This window comes from Toxorhynchites rutilus, chromosome 2 (assembly GCF_029784135.1).
Source record: "Toxorhynchites rutilus septentrionalis strain SRP chromosome 2, ASM2978413v1, whole genome shotgun sequence".
NCBI lineage: Eukaryota > Metazoa > Arthropoda > Insecta > Diptera > Culicidae > Toxorhynchites > Toxorhynchites rutilus.
Window position 1 is genome coordinate 110,467,933 of NC_073745.1, and position 20,163 is coordinate 110,488,095.

At 39.1% G+C, this 20,163-nt stretch overlaps 1 protein-coding gene across 3 annotated transcripts in view; it reads left to right on the forward strand.

The window, feature by feature from the left end:
• LOC129767700 (uncharacterized) overlaps positions 1-5,478 on the forward strand; it is a 46,214-nt gene extending 40,736 nt beyond the window's left edge. For all 3 annotated transcript variants that reach the window (XM_055768858.1, XM_055768857.1, XM_055768856.1), the window contains exon 4: positions 4,646-5,478. In XM_055768858.1, the coding sequence (XP_055624833.1) occupies positions 4,646-4,795 (150 nt within the window). In that variant the 3' untranslated portion in view covers positions 4,796-5,478. The remainder of the gene's footprint in view (positions 1-4,645) is intronic.
• Positions 5,479-20,163: the final 14,685 nt, after the last annotated feature.

Below are 20,163 nucleotides of genomic sequence, written 5' to 3' on the forward strand. Positions count from 1 at the left end.
CTGGTGGAGCATTTGATAATATAAATGCTAAAGCAATATAAGAACAAGCGAAACAAGAGACACATTGCAAATAACCACGCATGGAATACTTTGCCACATGCACGACCCAGACCGTAAAGGATATAGATTCACGTTTATGCTCTTCTTTTTTACTCTTTACTTAGAAAATACTTTCCAACTTCATTTTATAATGATATATTATATTATCACGTATTTTGGCAACTGCACCTGTGGCTATGTGGATAGCGTGGTCGTGTAAAACTGCCATGCATTCCAGCTGGCCTTAGTTTCGATCCCCGTTGACATCGTTTGGACTTTTTTTTTGGTACAATCCTAAGCTGACGTTCAGTCTGAGATATCTGAGATGTCTGCTCCCATACATACAAACATTTTAATGATTTTGAAAAAGGTGCTTTTATTTCTTCATTTTACCCTTCAGCACAAGAAAAAGCATTTTTCCTGCCAAATGTTTTGAAATATTGAAACGTTTTCTGCCAACGCTAGTTTGGATGTATGTAAGAAAGCAGCAGATAAAAGCCTGAACTCGGTAAGGCCCACCACATTTCCTAAACTGGCTTTAAGGGGGTAGTACACTATGGAAACTTGAAAAAAAAAATTTAAAAAAATTCTGGCTTAAAACGTTCTTAACTACTTCACTGTAGTTCTTATCCCAGGTTTGTCTGATGCTCCGTTCCAAAGTTACAAGCCAATTAGTGGACCTAAGTCTTTGCGTAAGAAGTACGGATCCAAAATTTAAAACGCATTTTTCTCGAAACCATATTTTACGAACTGGTCGGAATTCTACCTCCGGAACGGTCCATCCGATTTCGATGAGATAGTTTTTCCCAGATTCTCCACTAAATTTCCTGTAATCGTACGTAGGATTTTTTTGATATTTTGAAAAATAAAGTTTTGGTGAATGATTTTGTCTCGATTTTTGAGGCTAAAACGCATTTTTTTTACAAAAAATGTTGCCATTCCGTCAAAAATCAATATTTTGAAAAAATCCTACGTACGATGACAGGAAATATATCCAAGACCACGTGAAAAAAGAATTGGTTGAAATCGGTCCACTAGAAAAACTTGTAGGAGTCCCACCAGTTTACAAGGTTTTGGCTGCAAGGGTTCAACAAACCGGTTCCAGCTATTCAGGGGACAGTCCAATTGACACCAATATTTTTTTTGTTTGTTAAGTAATATATTCCTAATAAAACTGTGATATCAGATCAATTATAGTAATTTATTATTCCGTTGAAAAAAATTGCGAAAATTACATACTTTTTATGATGTTCATAGTTCACTACCCCCTTAATTTAAAAAGTACGCTGCATAAGACGATTCTGTTGTTTACATTTTGAAAGTAAGTGGTGTTATTAGAAATTTAGTACTACGAACATTTCATTTCACAACACACACAGAAAACTTAAAAGTCAATAAAAGAAAACTTTTAGAAATATATCGGTATTATATTTTAGTATAAAACTCCTGTGCTTGAGGGATATCCTAGTGTAGAGGCACGAATTACGGACGTTTTTTCCGAGCTCCGAACAAATGAAACAAACAACATTTTACTATTCATTATTTCATTATTTGTTCAATTCCTGTTGTATTGTTGATAGGTAAAGAAAGAGAAAAAATATTCAAAATTAGAATAGTTACAGACCGGTGAAGTGAGAGAGTTAAAAAAAATTGTGCTATGGCTTATATTATTCTAGCCCTTCTGGTTATCAGAAACAAAAACAAAAAAGGAACAGATTCTAACACAGTAAAGATGCCGTATAGTATGAACCTTGGACAAGTCGAAAAAAGAATCGATTTTTAACACGCTTTTATGACGATTTAATTTTTTTTTAAATTGTTAAATTAAAAAAATATGTATTTTTTATTTGTTTATGCGATAGAGAGATGTATAAAGGTTTATTCACAACCAATTTGGAATAAATCGGTTTAGTAGAACTTGAAATATCATAATAATCGAGACTTTTCGTCCTCGTTGAAGCTTCATTTGAAATGGCAACAAAATAAAACGGTGCATATCTAGTGCGGTGCAAATTGGACAATCCGAAACGTCTTAAACAAAAACTTCACGCAAAAATAATGGATTTCTTTTTCCCCGACCTAATATTTTCCCTCAGCACCATTATTCCATATTTCTTACCCTTTTCAGCACAATAAACAACAACAATGTGTGCGTGTGGAATAAAAACACTTCAATCGAACAAAATTGCACCGCTGCGGGCGATGTTTTCCATTCATAAGATCGACACTCCCAACTGATTTTGCTCTTAGACTTTGTATCGAGCAAAATGGCTGTGTGAGGTATCAGCATTAAAAAGACTCGCTAACTGGAGCGAGACTGTGTATTTGAAATCGGATTACGACTTATTAACACCAAATAAGTTTAGAAAAGACGGATCATGAATTGTAGTATTCCCTCTCTCCATAATATCCGTTAAGAGAATTTTTTTTTTTAATTCGCAGAGGCACGTAAGAGCAGAACCTTGCTGCTACATTAATTGCTTGTTGTCAGCCAAATGTGATGTGTAGTCTAGTCGCATATGAATATTGGAATTGGAATTAAAGTGACGAACTAGCCAAATGTGTTGAAAGTCACTCTAATAATGAAAGAAAAGAAAAAGTTAACTTTGAAAAATCCCAACTCAAAAACGGAAAAATACATCTCTGATTTTTGGATACGTTATGTAAACAGTCCCAAGCTTTCAAGAAAAAATGAGAAAAAAATATAGTGTTCTCTGACTCTAAACCATGTAAACCATTTAAAAACAAATACAATAAATAATTATGAAAACAAAATCCAATTTGCATGTTAATATTTTTTTTAAATAAGACTAGCTAAGTTTCTTTAATTTGATATGTCGAACATCTGAATCGGTCCAGTGGTTATGAGTTTAGGAAGTAAAAAAAAACATTTTTGGAAAAAGGGGAAAAGTTGAGCACCCAAATGAAAAAACTGAAAAATACGGGCTAGTATTCATTTAGTTTTTTTTTTTGAGATCATAAATGGTTCACCACCTATGGTGAAAAACGTATTTAGCTATTTTGATTCCTCTTTCCAGAATTTTCAGACCCCGGACTGCTTCAGCTTATATTCAAATTGTTTCGCACGTGTTATTTTTTTTTTTTAAATGTATGAGTTTTTTTCAGAATTCTTCTTTTTGTACAAAAAATCTTCCCATTTTTTACCGTCTGCAATTTTGTTATTTTCCCAAAATTTATGATTTCAATGTATTCATGGATTTAAAAGTATCCCTAAAACCCTAAAAGTTTCTAGTTAAGATGGAAATTAGTACAGAGGAGTACAGTAGAGTAGATCGTGGTTAAGGACGTGGTTGCAATAGATAGAAAAAATGATATTGAAAATTAAGAAACATAGAAGTTTAGTGTCAAAGAACAAATTGTAGAGCGGTTAGAGAGCTTTAATTTGGTTAATAGAAATAATCAAGTTTATTATGCATTTTTTGGGATAAAATTCACAATAACACCATAGAATCCGGGGGTCTTCGTAGCCTAATTGGTTGCGTGTCCGCTACTAAGCGAACGATCATGAGCTCATAACTCAGGGCCCGTCAACTGACCATCTTTGTGTGTTATTCTAGCCTCTATGTCCACGCAGCAATCATCATGTGACGGTAATCCCAGTCCTCTTCCGCTCACATTTTCGGTAATTGACACTATTAATATAAATATCGCAATAAAGGAAGTCTCATATCAACAGTCCCGCTGTGAACAGCCCAACTGTGAACATACGAACAATAGCAATATTCTTACGCCGAAAAAGGCGACATGTGTTGTGCATCGATAGAATAGGAATTCTCTTTCGCCTAAACGGCTTCTGTGTTATAGATATAACAAATGTTTATCGATAGATAGCGATACTCTTACGCCTCAAAATGGTAACAGTGTAATATACAACAAAAGTTATCCTTAGATAAAAAAAATGTGCACGAATGAAATCGGCTCTGTTGCAGCTGAATTGCTAAATGAGCCTAATAAAATAAACTGTTGGGATGAAAAAAAACCATAGAATCCACTTCCTTTTTCATTTTTTTTTTCACTTCCAAAGTGTTATTAAAATTCTCTAATTCAGATGTTTCACAACTATATCCTGTTCTAAATTTTCTCATATTTCGTATATAAGTAACAGAATCGTCCTACGTAGCGTACTTATGAAGTAGAGCCAGTTAGAGGCTAACAGAACCCGAAACAGAGAAGAAGTTTAATAACTCGGTCATTGTTGAAATACGAAAATGTGCGTTAAAGGACTTTTTTCATCAAATATGATCCTCTACCACATTGTGAACCATACCGGATATATGTATTTTTTTTTATTTGAGAAAGATGTTTTCTGACTTTAAGAGGATAAATCAAAAATTAAATTCTTCTTTTATATTTGAAAAACAAAAAAAATATCTGTATATAAAACAGTTTGAAAAAATTGGTTGCCTCGATTATATACGGTGAAAAAAATTAGAAACCGTTTATAAACGAGTCCGCCCTGTACAATATTGTTCATGGTGATAGTGTTCTGGTTTAGAGGCATTTTTTTTCTTCCTTATCCAGGATTGCCCTGCATTATTAAATAATCGATTAACCACGTTATTTTATTTTATTTTTTTATTTCAAGGTACTTACATATTTCCGCGAAGTTGTGCTGGACTTCAACCCGAAGAATTTCTACATTAAGCTGAATCTTTACAACATCACGAATTTGCGACTTCAGAGAACAGTCTACGGTTATCGATCAAACTCCGTGAAAAGGAGAAATGTGCTCTAGACCGATCTACCTGAAATAAGGCTAAGGAAAAATATAAGTTTAAGTAAGACTAATAAGGTAGTTTATTCAGTAGCAAACAAGATCCCTATTTGAACAATGTTTCAGACTAATGAAGCCAAAAATGTTGAACATTTAACTTGTTTTTCGTTATTTATATGACATGAACTATATCAGTTCAGAACGCCGCGTGCACAAATTTAAAAACTCCTAGACATAAGCATCGTAATTATGCACGAACGAACCTTGAAGCGAATATGACAAAACATACCTCACACAATCCACCTATTTGCAATCGCCAATAAAAGATAATTGATACAACCAATATCCATAATTGAAAATATGACAACAAACATGTGACTACGAGTAATCACTTAAACCGTGACAATTCCCAGTCACAATCGATGTTATGAAGAATCAAGGTGTAGTATATACCGAGTTTGTCAGTCATACGCTAATGACAAACGACAAGTTGACTTTCTTCCATTGAACAATAAGTGAATACGTCGCGAGCATTGGATAGGGATACCGACCCGAGGTGCAAGTCGAATATGAGCAATGAAACCGAAACCACATACCATTTTCGCCGCATTTTTTCGCGTGTTTTAGTTTTAAGCATTTCTGTCTGTCGCCAGATTATTATATAATGTAAGCAAACTTGGATACTGTTATTGTTGTTAGTGCAATAAGACATAAATAAATTTCATTCCGAATGATTTACACGTAGCAATATCACTTGACCCTGAACGATCAATACAGAAGTTGCGCGCCAAACGATGAATCGGTTAGACTCGACCATCAACAACTTTGATAAAACTTTGCACACGCAAGGTATGAAATGTACACGGACAGTTTTAATCTGTTAGATAATAATCATCAATATCTACCAATTCTGGGAGAAAATATAATTCATAAACTTATAACAAAATAGGAAACACGGAGCGGGGGTATAGTCCACAATTTTTCGTAAAATTCTACAAAGTGAAGAAGTCACATCTAGCAGTGCGCCCAATAAAGCTTCACTGTATGCTCAAAAAGTCATCATAACACCATCACCCTTCGCGGAAACCATCACTGAATAAGCGTCCTCAGAATCGCGTAGTGTACCAAACGCAAACACACTTCGTCTGCAATGATTTATTTTTCAATTGCTATTTTCACAGCACTTATCACTCCTTAATGTTTACCCGATTTGCGCTGATGCATGTTTTCACAACCGAACCCATTTTCCCTAACCGTGAATGGCGCCGTCACGCTTCGGTGAAAAACTGCCGCTGACGCTTTCGCTCTTCAGACTCGGCAAACGGATGCTCCTGGCAGGGGATTTTTCCTATCTCAGTTGTACAAGTGCGACTCAAAATCCCGGAACAAGTGATCCCATCAGAGAACGGCTTATAATTTGCTCGCATCCCTCGGCCTCGGCTCGGCTCCGGTAATCAAATCCATTCAAATCGATATTGAATGTGCTAAAATCTCGTTGGAGGGAATTAATGAAGAAAAAAACAACAATGACGACACTGCTTCTAATGGTATGCATAATCTACCATCCGGAATGATAACAAAACAGCGCGTGGGATGTCGTTCGGATCTCTCAACCCATTGCATTGATCAGAAATAGGGAAGCATATTTTTTTTTCAGCGTTCCCGCACATTGGTCGGATTTTCATCCCTTTCTAGAGCGTAAGCAAACATTATCATACAATCACTCGTCGGATGGAAGAGAAGTCTCTTTCGTATGCTAAATTGTGTATAAAAAAGTTGAGCGATTGAATATTGTCATACCCATTGGGTGAGACCAATGGAGTTTCTGTATGCAAATAATGTAGGAAAATGTAATTTAAATTTTAGGCCTTCGTTCAGCTCCCTTCTTGCTGCTAATGTTTGTTAAAATACGCAGAAGTAGAATTTTGCGAAGTTTTTTAAACAGAGAAGAATCAGGTCATCTATTTCCATTTTTTATACAGGGTTTAATTCTTTCTTACAAGTGGTGTTACGAGCGGAATGTCGAAACTGGGTGACACTCGTTAATGCTCGGTCGAACCTTGCTAAAGGATCGTATCCAATTGAAACAAACTAACCGGGCAATCAGTGGAACACAGGTTTGCGTGCGAGAGACCGTTGCTTCAGACGGCGGGTCGGCGGTCGACTCAGATCGCGTCAGCTGAATCATCTGCAATGAGCAGACCTCTCCCCTATTACATTGACCTAAGGATAATATTCAAAAAACGAAAACAAAAATTAGTTTATTATAGAAATAACGCTTTTTTCTGTGATACATTCATACACATGATGTTCCTTGATTTGAGGGGCTCAAAATGAAAAAGATGTAAGTGACATCATGGATTTCTCTACATCGACTCTCTCATTTGGTCATAACATAGCTGCAAACACATTCCCAGCTGTATTTGACAGTGTGGAAGATAGGTCAGAACCTCATCTATCGGATTCTAAAGCAAACTCAAGTTGGAACATTTTTGCAGTTGAGTTATTACCTAAAGAAAAAGTTGACAAAGAGAAATCGATCGAGTCACTTACACCCCTTTCCTTCTGAGCCCCTCATTTCTAGCCTAATTGTGACATTACAATGGAGCGTTTTTTCCGGTCACGTGATTATACATAAAAAAACACAAGCTAAAGAACACACAATAGACAGACATTAATAATTATTTTTGAAAGCCAAATTATAAAACTTCCTGTTAAACACACGATTCATTAATTCAGCCATTACATGCCAAACCGATGTAATGATTCTCAGATTCTTGTGAAAATTTGTGGTTTTGTTCCTCTTCGCAAAATATTAGACCCATATTTTTGACGTAAGACTACGATTTTTATTTCTGTACCGGGTGTAAGTTCAAAATTTTGAGAACAAGAGCGAGACACTTGGAGTGCCGAACGGAATGGTAGGAACAAAACTACCAATTTTAACGAAAATTAGAGAACCACTATATCGGTTCGTCATGGAATGGCTGAATTACTAGATAAGAGACAGAAAATGAATAAAACTATCTGAATTATACAAAAATTAAAATATAATTGATTCAATACTTACAGCTTAAAAACATGTTTGCTCTTGAGATTTTCCATAATCTCCCGCGGAAATTCTGTGTGTTTCAACAAACTTCAAGATTTTCACCCTTTCTGGATAAATCTACGAATTGCTTCGAATAAGAAAAGAAAGCCCGGAAGGAAGAATGTGGAGAACGTGAGCGGAGGTGTCACCTATCCTGCACTGATGTCAACGAGTCGTTAGAAGAGCGTAGTTTTGCTTGTGAGGCGTCGTGCACAAATTACGTAACGCTAAAAATCCGGATTTTTCGGATTATTAGCCGAGCTGCGGCGACTTGAGGACGAGGAGAAGCTGCATGAAAATTTGATCAATACGCGGCTTCAAAAGAACAAGGACATTCAACAGAAGGGAAACCAGCAGGAGAGGAGACGTTCTGAGAAGGAATTAAAAGAGAAGGAACGATTGGAGAAAGAATACTCGACAAAGTGGTATGAAGTGATGTGAAGTATGGCTTAATGTCCAAATTTGACTGACTGCGACTTTCTACGGTTTCTGACAAAATGCTCATGTAACTCATTAGATTTGAAACGGTTGACCTTTCCTTCACAAAACCGTGTTGGGCATCAATTATGGGCGGTCGAACATCATTGGACAGATTCCCGTAGACGAGATCTTCAAAAACTTTGGCGATGAAACATAGTACCGAGATTCCTCGGTAGTTGCTAATGGCGTGAACACTACCAGAATTGTGGATTGGATTGATCGACGCCATCTTCCAATCCTCTGGAAACCTTTGCTCGCGCAGGAAGCGGTTGAAGATAGGGCTGATCGGAGTTTTAAACGTATCAGCACATTTCTTGAGAAATGCTGGAGGTAGACAATCTGTTAATTGTGGAAGGTTTATGTCAAACGATGGAGTATTTCGACCAGCTGCTGAAAAACTGGGAGAGTCACTATTATGCACGCTGCTGAAAAAATCCGCCATTATACTCCATTATACATCATTCCTAGAGGAATTCGATTAGTATTTTTAAGGTTTCTAATGTAGGATCAGAAAGATGACGGATCACGTTTCAAATTCGAACTTCGAAACGCGTTTTCTTGACATTCGCTGTAAAGTGCTTCAAAGTGTTTTAATCTTTCCCTGTTGCACCAAGATCATTCGCGGAAAAAACGTTTACACGCTTTCCGAACGATATTCCGAAGGTGTCGTAGTTCTGGTGTTCACCAAGGGAGTTTTGAGTGAACTGCGGAACTCCTGTTTTTATGTGGTACATGATCGTGGAGTATGCTGAAAAGCTTCTCGTAGAACAGTGCAGTTGTCTGGTCCGTGGAAGCGTCACCGAGTGTAGCATCCCATTCAACCGCCGCAAGCAGGTCATTAAGCGCTACGAAATCACATCGTTTAAAGTCCAAGTCATCCACGTTACTTACGCCAATAGGATTTTGATTTCCAGTCAAGATTTCAAGCCGGAAAACAAACGGGTTCTGGTGATGGTCAATTTTTAAAAGCGAAGATGGTAGATTCACTCACAAACGCCAAGTAAAGAAAATGTCCGTTTGCGTTACGAACTGAGTTAATTTGGTGAAGTCCGGATGAGAGCAAGGATTCTGCAAACGCAATTTCTGATTCGGTAGAGGCATTGCCTGGCAGGTAACTGTTGCAGTCTTCGTCAACACACCATGACTGATGTGGGAGATTGTAGTCGCCAAGTGCAACAATGACGTCGAATACTGAGGACAGGTCGCAAATCTCTTCAACAGCAGCTGCGTGCGATTCATAAACATCAGGATGAGAGTTCGGACGTATGTAAGTTCCGCAGACGTAAATATTTGTCCCGGGAAGGCGGATAGAAACGGCCATTTGTTCGAGATGAGTACAGCTTGTTAAAGTAACTGCACTACAACGAAGATCGGATTGAACAGCGACCGACTTCGGAAGTGATATCAATGGGAAGTCAAAACACAACTATTATTTCGTCGAATACGAAACCGTTGCAGTCTCTCGTAGGAAAGAGTCGGCCAATTCCAGAGCCCAATACAACGCAAATGACGCCATCGGAGCAAATACAAATGCTGCCTGTGTGCCTCCTAAAACCAAGGAATCACCCAACACGCTCTGTGACACTATGTCGCTCTGACTTAAGCCGCAGCCTGTAAGAGGACGGCACAACCGAGTGCGCGAACCCGAAGATTGTAACGCACCAAGTGTGTACATACAAGGTGGGTTATTTCAATAGAGGATAACAGGCGTTATCGACAAGGTTATCGTTATAAACTAGTAGCAGCACACACTGCCTAGGAGAGCATCGTTAAATCAACGATTCGCAAAACCGCTGATTGCGTCATCAACTCCGATTCAGCAGCAAATAGGGAACCAGCAGCACAGAGACAACAGATCGAGTTTCATCACATCACACAAGCACATCCCCCGTCCCACGCACGTTTTCAGGAGATACCCTGCGTCAGACCAGGTGAAGTAAGACTGACTGCGGCAGGTTCCCAACCGTTGCATGATGTTGCACTTCAGAATAAAGGAAAACTTCCGACTTCTATCCTTTGAGAACACACTTCGGTGTGGTAATTAGTCCAGTACAACACGACAACGACAGGTATATGGTTCCAAATCATGATCATGCGCCTACTGCTACTGTTGCTTATTACCAGACCCCTATTGGAGACCCATCCAATTTACCCATATTCGTATCAAGCTACAATAACGCTACCCAAATGTGTGGCTCTCCGGTCTCCGAAAACCTCATGCGCCTTCAACACTGATGTCAAGGTAAAACTCGGGATGCTGTGAAAAGATTCCTCTTCCATCCATCGGCGCTTCCTCAAGTATTATCTACCCTATACATGCTATATGACAGGCCGAATTTCATGGCCAACACTCTGCTGACTAAAGCATGATCAACTCCTGCACCAAAAGCGGATAAGCTCGATAGTTTGATAGGGTTCGGTCTTGTTGTGCAAAACTTATGGGCTCATTTCCAAAATCCGAAAATCACCAGAAGAATCCCACTCTTCTCCAAGAACTTATAGAGAAACTTCCTTCCAATTTATGTTTGGAGTCGGTGTTATACCAACAGAACATCTACGGGGCGTTTCGAGACAGGACTTTTATGGCGCTCCGATTATATCGAGTTTCCTGACAGTTTTCATATGGCGACACGACGGCTCTTGTGCTTGGACCGGCGTTTGACGGCTAAACCAAAAGCCCACGAAAACATGAGACAACTAAAGGACTACCATCTCAAATTGTGGATCAGAGAATTCTTCCCCAGGTGTTAATTTGTGACACTGATCGACACTCACAAAGATTTTTCTGGAGAGACGATCCTACGCAACCTGTTGACACTTACGTAATGGACGTTGATACATGCCTGCTCGTTAGGCATGTATCGTTTTCGAATTTCGGATTTTGAAAGACATGCACTAGTTGATGTCTGATGTTGTTCACAATACGTCAAGAACTTAAATGCAAAGGAGCACGAGAAGACGTACAGTGAGAACATTCACTCTGGATAAGGGTAATGAATGCGAGCGCGTGTTTGGTATATCCTGGATTTCCGACAAAGTTGTCTTCAGGTTTTCATCGGTACTGTGCAATGAATTACAGGGCACACTCGAAGAGAAGATAGTTCCAACGAAACGTCAAATAATCCGAGGATATGAGCGTGTTCGACCCTCAGAGGTTGATAACGATACAGGTGATCTACGGAAAAATAATTGTTCAAAAAGTCCGAAAAAATGGTACTGGATGCTTAGTATCAGCCAAAAAAAGTAACTGTTCCGCGTTACTACTTCCCTAATAGCTTCGAAACCATGGAGCTCCATATATTTGTGGACACCAGTGAGTAAGCCATCGATTGTGTTGGGTATTTTCGGGTAATTGATCGTGAACAAGTGCGGTGTTCCCTGGTTTCGTCGAAGAATAAAATTGCTCCAATGAAGGCTCTACCGTTTTCTTAACATGTTCTGCAAGCGATGAGTGTTCTGAACGGACTTCACTACCGTTTTATCGTGGATACTCTAAGATTACCGTCGTTACAAGCCTCACGTGGCATTCAGAATAAGTGAAATCTTCAGTGAATCCCCCGTTGCTCAATGTAGGTGCGTTCCTACAGGAAAGAATGTTGTGAACGAAGCGACATAATGGGAGAAGGAGGCAGCATACGACGAAGCTTCACACTGGTTCACAGCCCCAGAGTTCCTGTACGAGGGAGAAGATCGTTGGCCGCAGTAGAGGCTACAGGAAATATAGCCTTGCGAGGAACCAAAACTGAGATTGATTCATCGCCATCATGGGACTGTGGTTTCGCCTCTGGTTGAAATTGAACGGTAATCAAAATTTGAACGACTTGTAATATCTGTGGCATATTTTTATTTGTTCGGTGACCGCAGCCGGCGAAGAAAAGATTCGAAGTAGTTAACTCGTGAGTATCTATTGAAAAAGATACTAAACACCGAAAATGTCTCTGCTACCGTCAGCAAGATTGTCGCCGCATGTGCGTGCTTCCACGATCGTTGACATCGATTATTGGGGCCCATTCCTGGTCAAGATCAACCGATCGAGTGTTAAGCGATGGTCCGTGCTTTTCTGCTGCCTAACAGTCAGAGATGTCCATTTGGAAGTTATGCACACTCTGACAACAGATTCGTGCAAACTGGTTATTCCACGATTTATTTCCTATCCAGTTTCCCCACAGGAAATATACAGCGACCAAGGAAGTAAAGTTTTGGGGACAAGGAGAGAATTGGTCGAAACGTTACGAAACGTGAACAAAGAATTGTCAGTGGCATTTACCAACACTCGTACCCAATGACACCTGAATCTACGTTGAGAGTTGTGTTGAGAGGAAAGTGAGTAGAAGACGTTGAAAACGCGAACAGAAGTAAATTAGATAAACAATCAGACATAAAAAACACAAGGTAAAGAACACACAATAGACAGACGTGAACAAACTATATTGAATGATCAAAAAATAAAATTGATTTAATACAATTTTATAACTTATTTTTACAAATAACAATTTACAGCTTGAAGCTGCACACATGAAACACGTGTTAACTCTTGAGATTGTCCATAATCTCCCGTGGAAACTCCCTCTCTTTCTGGTCCCTCGCGTGTAATACTGTCATTTCCTGACTACGCACTCCATCCGATTCGACGCGCAATTGATTAGAACAACTCCCAACTCCGGGATACTCATCGAATAAAATCTTGTGGTATCAATAGACGATCGAAGTGAGAAAACACAATCACATCCTTCACAAATCAAATATCAATCAACATTGTATGAAAGGAGCATCATCGGTGAGGACTGTGCTGAACACCACTGCTCCCTGACATTCTGTATTTAGCTGTCATACAATCATGAAGATTCAATTCCACTCCGCAATCTTTGGGACAACACATTCAGATTTCATTTCTGAATCAACAATCATTGAGAGAGCGTAATTAATTTTGGCCCCATTCATTTATTTCCAGAAGGGTCAGAAGCTTCTGTCGGCATAAATAAAATACTATCTCCTAAATCGAATATAAGCTAGGCTGATTGCCTGTCACCGATATCACAGAGGGGATGTCGAAATTGATCTTGATAGGGGAGTGTACGTTTTGTGCGTTGCTATCATTCTTGTATCCTGTCTGATTGTGAAAAACAGGAAGTGGGTTATATCTATGGTATAACCGCAATGGTGACGTAGGACTATCGTTGATTCAGTGATCATTTGTTTGAAGTTGAATCTGAATCCATTCTGAATGAATGACTAAATGAATATTTGAGGCACTTCGAAAACGAGAGCTCTTTCGCTTGCATGTTATTTTGGCTTGCATGTTTTTATATCTGCCAAGAGGAACTGGCAGATTATTTTGCAGCAGCGATATCTTTCCGGATTCTTCTCGAAGTCCATCACCAGTGGTTAATGCTAACTCGATAACCACCTGCACTTGATTGAAAACCCACAAAATCAATTGTATTTGGTCGCAGTATTATATGGATAGAAAACGTTAAAATAAACTCTTTCGAATGTAATTTGCAATTCCAAGGGGAACTGACAGATTATTTTTCAGCAACGGTCACTTCTTTCAGCAAATGTAAAGAGTTGCGCGCGTGTATGTGTATGTGTGTGTGTGTGTGACGGTTGCTCCGATGTCTCAAGCGGAACCAATTTTCGATGCTGGTATTCTCTCGGTCGCTTCCTCTTCTCTTAATGATAATGAATCCCTTGATCCCTTGCCGTCCAGCTCGTCCAGCTCGTTCAACTCGTTCAGTAATGATGTTGTCTTGTCGATGTCCTCACGAAAAATGAATGCGTTTCACCACCACAATATCGCTTAAGTATGCTTTTTGTCCGTGACTGAATCGAAAGAAGGTGTGGTTTACGATGGTAATTTGGAAGGCAAACTAGAGGCGAATGAACTCTTTGAGTTTGAAACTTTCGGCGACTGAGCAATAATTGAAAATTATATGATTTTCGCGATGTGAAACATTTTCAGCAACGATTGAATCTTTCCGGAATTTTCTCGATGCTGAATAGCATCCAAACGAAAAAAAATCCGTGCGTGTATGTGTGTGTGTGGCGGCTGCTTCGATGTCTTCCCGGGGAACCGTTTATCGATGCTGATACTCTCTTGGTCACCTTCTCTTATCCTCCTCCTGCCTCGTGGCTTTTCTGCCCTACCTCATAGTTCCAAACAAACTGCATGTCTTTCAGGTTAGGTCAGGCTAGGTAATGAATCGCTCGATCCCTTGATTCCTCGCCGAAAAAGAATAACTTTCAGAAGCTTTCCTATTAATTGCGATCGATTGAAAAATCACAAAACCAAATGTATTTGGTTGCATTGTTATATGAATAGAAAACATTAAAATAAACTCTTTCTCATCAATGTATTTTTCAATTCCCAGGGGAACTGACAGAGTATTTTTCAGCAACGATTAGTTCTTTCCCGATTTTCCTCGATACTCGAAGCCCACCAGTGGTTAATGCTAACTCGATAACCACCTGTTAATAGCACTTAATTGAAAAATATTTGGTCACAGTGTTACATGGATAGAAAACATTAAAATGAACTCTTTCGCATGAATATATTTTTCAGTTTTCAGGGGAACTGGCAGATTATTTTTCAACAACGATTGAATCTTTCCGGAAATTTCTCGATGCTGAATAGCACCCAAACGAAAATAGTTCCGCGCGTGTATGTGTGTGTGTGTTGGCTGCTCGCATGTTTCAAACGGAACCGTTTGTGGCATCACTCTCCTCCTGATGGATTCCCTTTCGGCCTAAGGTGCACAAACAGGCTCTTGGTGACACCGTTCATCAGCGCTTTCATGATAAATAAAGAGCTTCACCGCAACAGCGACAACATGCTCCAATCGCTGTTCAATTAGAACTGAGTGGATTTCCGAGCGGCGCTCGCTTATATACCGATTGGTGATTTCAATAGCCTGTTTTGAAAGCAATTTTAAGACTATTGAAACAAGTTTTTGGATCAAAAAGTAACAGGTATATAAAGCGTAGACATTTTATCTTTCGAATGAAGTGTTAATCATACCATTTCGTTCAGCTGTTTAGGAGCTATTAACGCTCAAAATCTCGGTCTCCGGCGTAACGCTTTCGTTTTCGAAACTTTGATTTTACACCCCGGTATAGAAATGAAAGACGTAGTCCTACGTCAAAAGGAATTGTTCCGTTGAAATACGGGGACTGGATGCGGAAAGACTATTTGGTTAGCACCTTGTACAATTCGGATGATTCATTCATCTCAAGACATGTTTATTTTAGCAGGGGAACGTAGTGCTTATTCGGATACATACCTAACCTGAATTTTTACGTATATCATCGAAACAGCTCGGGAAAACAGGTGATCGAATCGCTAATTTAGAAACAAAAAATCAAAACAATTCATCCTGCCTTCGAAACAATTGATATTCTCCCCACGTACAACTTCGAATAAAAACTAGATCTAAAGTCGTTCGGCAAATTCAATAATGAATTTTGGTGAAGCGTGACACGAACAAATATTAACTCTTCCCCGGAAATACCTTCCCAGTTCTCTGTTAATTAAAACCCATCTCAATGTCTAGCAACTCCCAAAAATTTGTCGAGTGAACGATGAAAAGTTTTCGGGTGACTCCACAGAAAAAAGAGACTCCAAAGTGCCTACCCCCCAACAGCAAAATATCACTCATAAAACAGAATCACTTCCGAGACAGAACGGAACAGCATCTTCCCATTGCCAAGTAACCGGAACGCGAAACACTTGTCTGTTTATCAACGAGTTTATTGACACGGACGATGGGCAAATCGTCCTTTTCGGGCGGAAATTCCCGCTCGATAATAACTCGGCGTCGCCATCGTCCTTGTCCATCGCCACAAAGCCCAAGAGGAAAACTTTCTGACTGCGTAGAGGAATGCTTCGGACAAAGTTCACCACGACGATTTTGGAATTTGGAAATATAGTTCAGTGCTGTTGTGACGCGTTTATTTTTTGTTGATTTGGTCTCTGAGAAAATAGATTGCTGACCAACCCTGATCGATAATAAACTCTGATAGAACTGTACTAAATATGCAAATCACCCACTCCATGAGACACAAACCAAATTTGGAATCAAGTTTTAGAGGAAATGTACAAAATCTTTTTTTTTAAATCAACACCAAACTTTGAAGGAAGGCTTAAATTTTCGCTGTCTTTTTTTATTTAATTTTTTGTTTTTATTTTATGAGATTGTTTAACCGAATTCCAATAACTATTTACCTTTGAAGCAAGAGAGGAATACTTGATTGTAATTTATGAAAAATATGCGTTTCAAAACAAAAAACAACAAATGTTTGTTTATTCATATGATCGGAATAGATCATCAGAAAATGCCGGCGCGGAACAAATAGTAATCTGAGGGAGCAGTGCCTGGAGAATATGGCGGTTCAGGTAGAACCTCCCAATGCACTCTTTCTAATTTCTAATTTTTTTGGATAATTCTTCACAGATCCATGAACATGAGTTCTTGCGTAGCCATTCTGTTAAACTTTCTTTTCATGTCTAAACGTATTTGATTCGTCTGGAATAGGTTGAAGGGGTAAAAATTGCCTGGAAAACCCGTCTTCCAAAATAAGAAAACGATAATTTTTTCTTCAACTAATTTTATCTATATTCTATATCTATTTATTATTATTTTATCTATATTTATCTTTTAGCGTCTAACATTCCTGCAGCATGACCGAGTTCGATTCCCGATCTGGTCAGAGGATTTTTCGTCAAATATATATGACCCATTCGCGACAAGTATGACGTGACGAGACAACGGTTTGATCCACTAAAAACAGGTTTTCTCTTTTTCATGTATAAATCACACGATTTCCAAATGGTAATCGATTTTTAAGTGGAATTGAGGAAATTTCCTACAAGAATCTTCAGTTGGAGAATATTTTGCAGTTGAATTCGTTTGTTGCCAGTCCAATAAGTTTATGACGTGACAACACCTGTCTTTTTGCGGATTCAGTTCCGTTTCAAAACATACAAATAAACTTTGTTCTATGATTTGTCAATGAAAGATGAACGTAGATTCCGTAGATTCAAAAAACACGCGAGAACATGCATTTTGTGACGTGACAACGCGCTCTGTGCGAATAAACAGTCTCCACGAAGCGTTGTCACGTCACACAATCAATAAGTTGTATTAAATAAGAATTTCACCGTATTGTAGCAAGCTGTATACTATTTTTATGTTTTTTATTACTCTGAATACTTCTAACTTTACTATGTGGTGAGACCCTTCCCCTTCCAAAAGTCCATCCTATAGGGGAAGGTGGTCCTAACGCACCCGGTGGTCCTTAATCTCAGGAACGGTGCTTCCTACTGGATTTTCAACAGTGTCAAATGAAAGGTGTCATAACTCTGACAATTTGATAATATGGTGACTTTTTCCTGGCTTTTAGCGCCATTTTACGTTTTCATCCCTTCAAAAACAGAGAAGAAACATATTCGACATGTGTACAAAATGAGTTCTATGTTTTTTTAGATTGTGAAACATTGCGAAACAAGGCAATTTTAACTATTTATGGTATGTTCATCAAAATAAGCTATATAAATTGAATCTACCTGTTACCTGTAATACACGGTATGTCTTTATTTGGGAAAAGTGGGGGTGGTCATAAACCGACCTACAGTTTTTATATCGTGATTGTTTAACACGTTCACTCTGGTGTTTGCCATCAATGGCTTCCCGATCTTTCAAATCCGTTTTTAACAAATTGGAAGTCACCATCCTCGATTCCAAAATGGCATCGGAATACGATATTCGACTTTCGCTGGTAAGCCCATATTGTATGGGTTTTCCATATTTTTTAAGCATACAATACTATCACCAGTAAACCGCAAACAAAATAAGATTATATCTTATATTATGGAATCTACGTTCATATATTGTTGATAAACTATAGGAGAAAGATCATTTGTATGTTTTGAAACGAAACTGTAATTAATTAAAATAATCATTAGTGTTCAACAGTCCGGAACAGCAAAAAGTCAGGTGTTACCACGTCACAAAAGTATTTGACTGACAACAAGCTAATCTAACTATAAAATATACTCCAACTGATGATTCTTGTTGAAAATTTTCTTAATTTTTCTATAACATCGTTTAACTTTGTGTGCTTTAATCATGAAAACACAAAAAAGGTGTTTGTAGTGAGTCAAAATGTTGTTACGTCACACTGGAATGGATCGTATACTTTTCGTGACGTGACAACAACTGTAGTTTATGGACCCGATACTGTAACGATTCGCACAGCACAGCGTTGGTTCTATCGATTTCGTTCTGGTGTAGTGGCTGTCGAAGATACACCCCGTACTGGTAGGCCAATCGTCGTGGAAACCGATAAAATTGTTGAAATCATCCAAGTAGACCGGCATGTGAGCACACGCTCGATTGGCCAGGAACTGGGTATAGACCATAAAACCGTTTGGAACCATTTGCAGAAGATTGGATTCCAAAAAAAGCTGGATGTGTGGGTGCCACACGAGTTGGCGTAAAAAAATCTTTGAGACCGAATCAACGCCTGCGATGCACTGCTGAAACGGAACGAACTTGACCAATTTTTGAAAAAGCTGGTGACTGGTGATGAAAAGTGAATCACGTACGACAACCTAAAGCGAAAAAAAATCGTGGTCGAAGTGCGGTGAGCCGACCCAAACCATCGCCAAGCCCGGATTGACGGCCAGGAAGGTTTTGCTGTGTGTTTGGTGGTATTGGAAGGGAATCATCCACTATGAGCTGCTCAACTATGGCCAGATCCTCAACTCGGTTCTCTACTGTGGGCAGCTTGACCGTTTGAAGCAGGCGATTGACCAGAAGCGGCCAGAAATGATCAATAGGAATGTTGTTGTTTTCCACCAGGACAACGCTCGGCCTCACACATCTTTGATGACCCGACAGAAACTACGGGAGCTCGGATAGGATGTTCTATTGCATCCACCATTTAGTCCGGACCTGGCTCCAAGTGATTATCATCTCTTCCGGTCCATGCAAAACGCTCTTGGTGAAACTTAGTTGGCATCAAAAGAGGCTTGCGAAAACTGACTGTTTGAGTTTCTTGCAAATAAGGAGGGGGGTTTTATAAGGGGGGATAATGAAGTTGCCTTCTAAATGGCAACAAGTTTGCGAACAAAACGGCGCATATTTGACTTAAATTGGATGATTTTAAGTATGTTAAATAAAGCGTCAAATTTCGATCAGAAATACGACATTTCTTTTTCTCCAACCCAATATATTTCCCATATCAAGTTCCCGAAGTAGGTTCTTCTGTAGCTGACAACTAGCAAGAAGGGAATGTCCAAGCCGCTGTTCGGGGCTTGCGGTGAACAGGAAAATTCACTGTACGAAGAACCTGTCGAAAGTAGCCGTCTTCATCAACAAGCATCTTGCGAAGAAATATATGGTCTTTTAGCCGGACCCGACCTCCGCTCTTTATGCCGAGATATTAATTGAAAAGATGAACCAACTATAGATAAACGTTGCACCGAGACCAAAAAACCCTCACGACGTCCTCCAGTTTTAACCGATAGAATTTTTTTTCTGAACTTCAAACGGAGGATCCACTCCAATAATTTCGTGGCCAAAACAGAGTAGCAGCTAATCACCAAGGCCGCGAAAGGGCTGAAGAACATGCCGACATCCATCTTTTCATCTGCAACGACTAAGGCTCCGGCCAACTGCAGTAAGGCTGCCCGACAGAGCGTCTAAGCATGTAGAAGACTTAATTAACGTAGAATTTAAGAAAACTTTGGTTCAATGAATTATCTTTTGTTGTCTTTTTCTTCAACGCCATCTGAAATCAGTTAATTTTGATCGTCCGG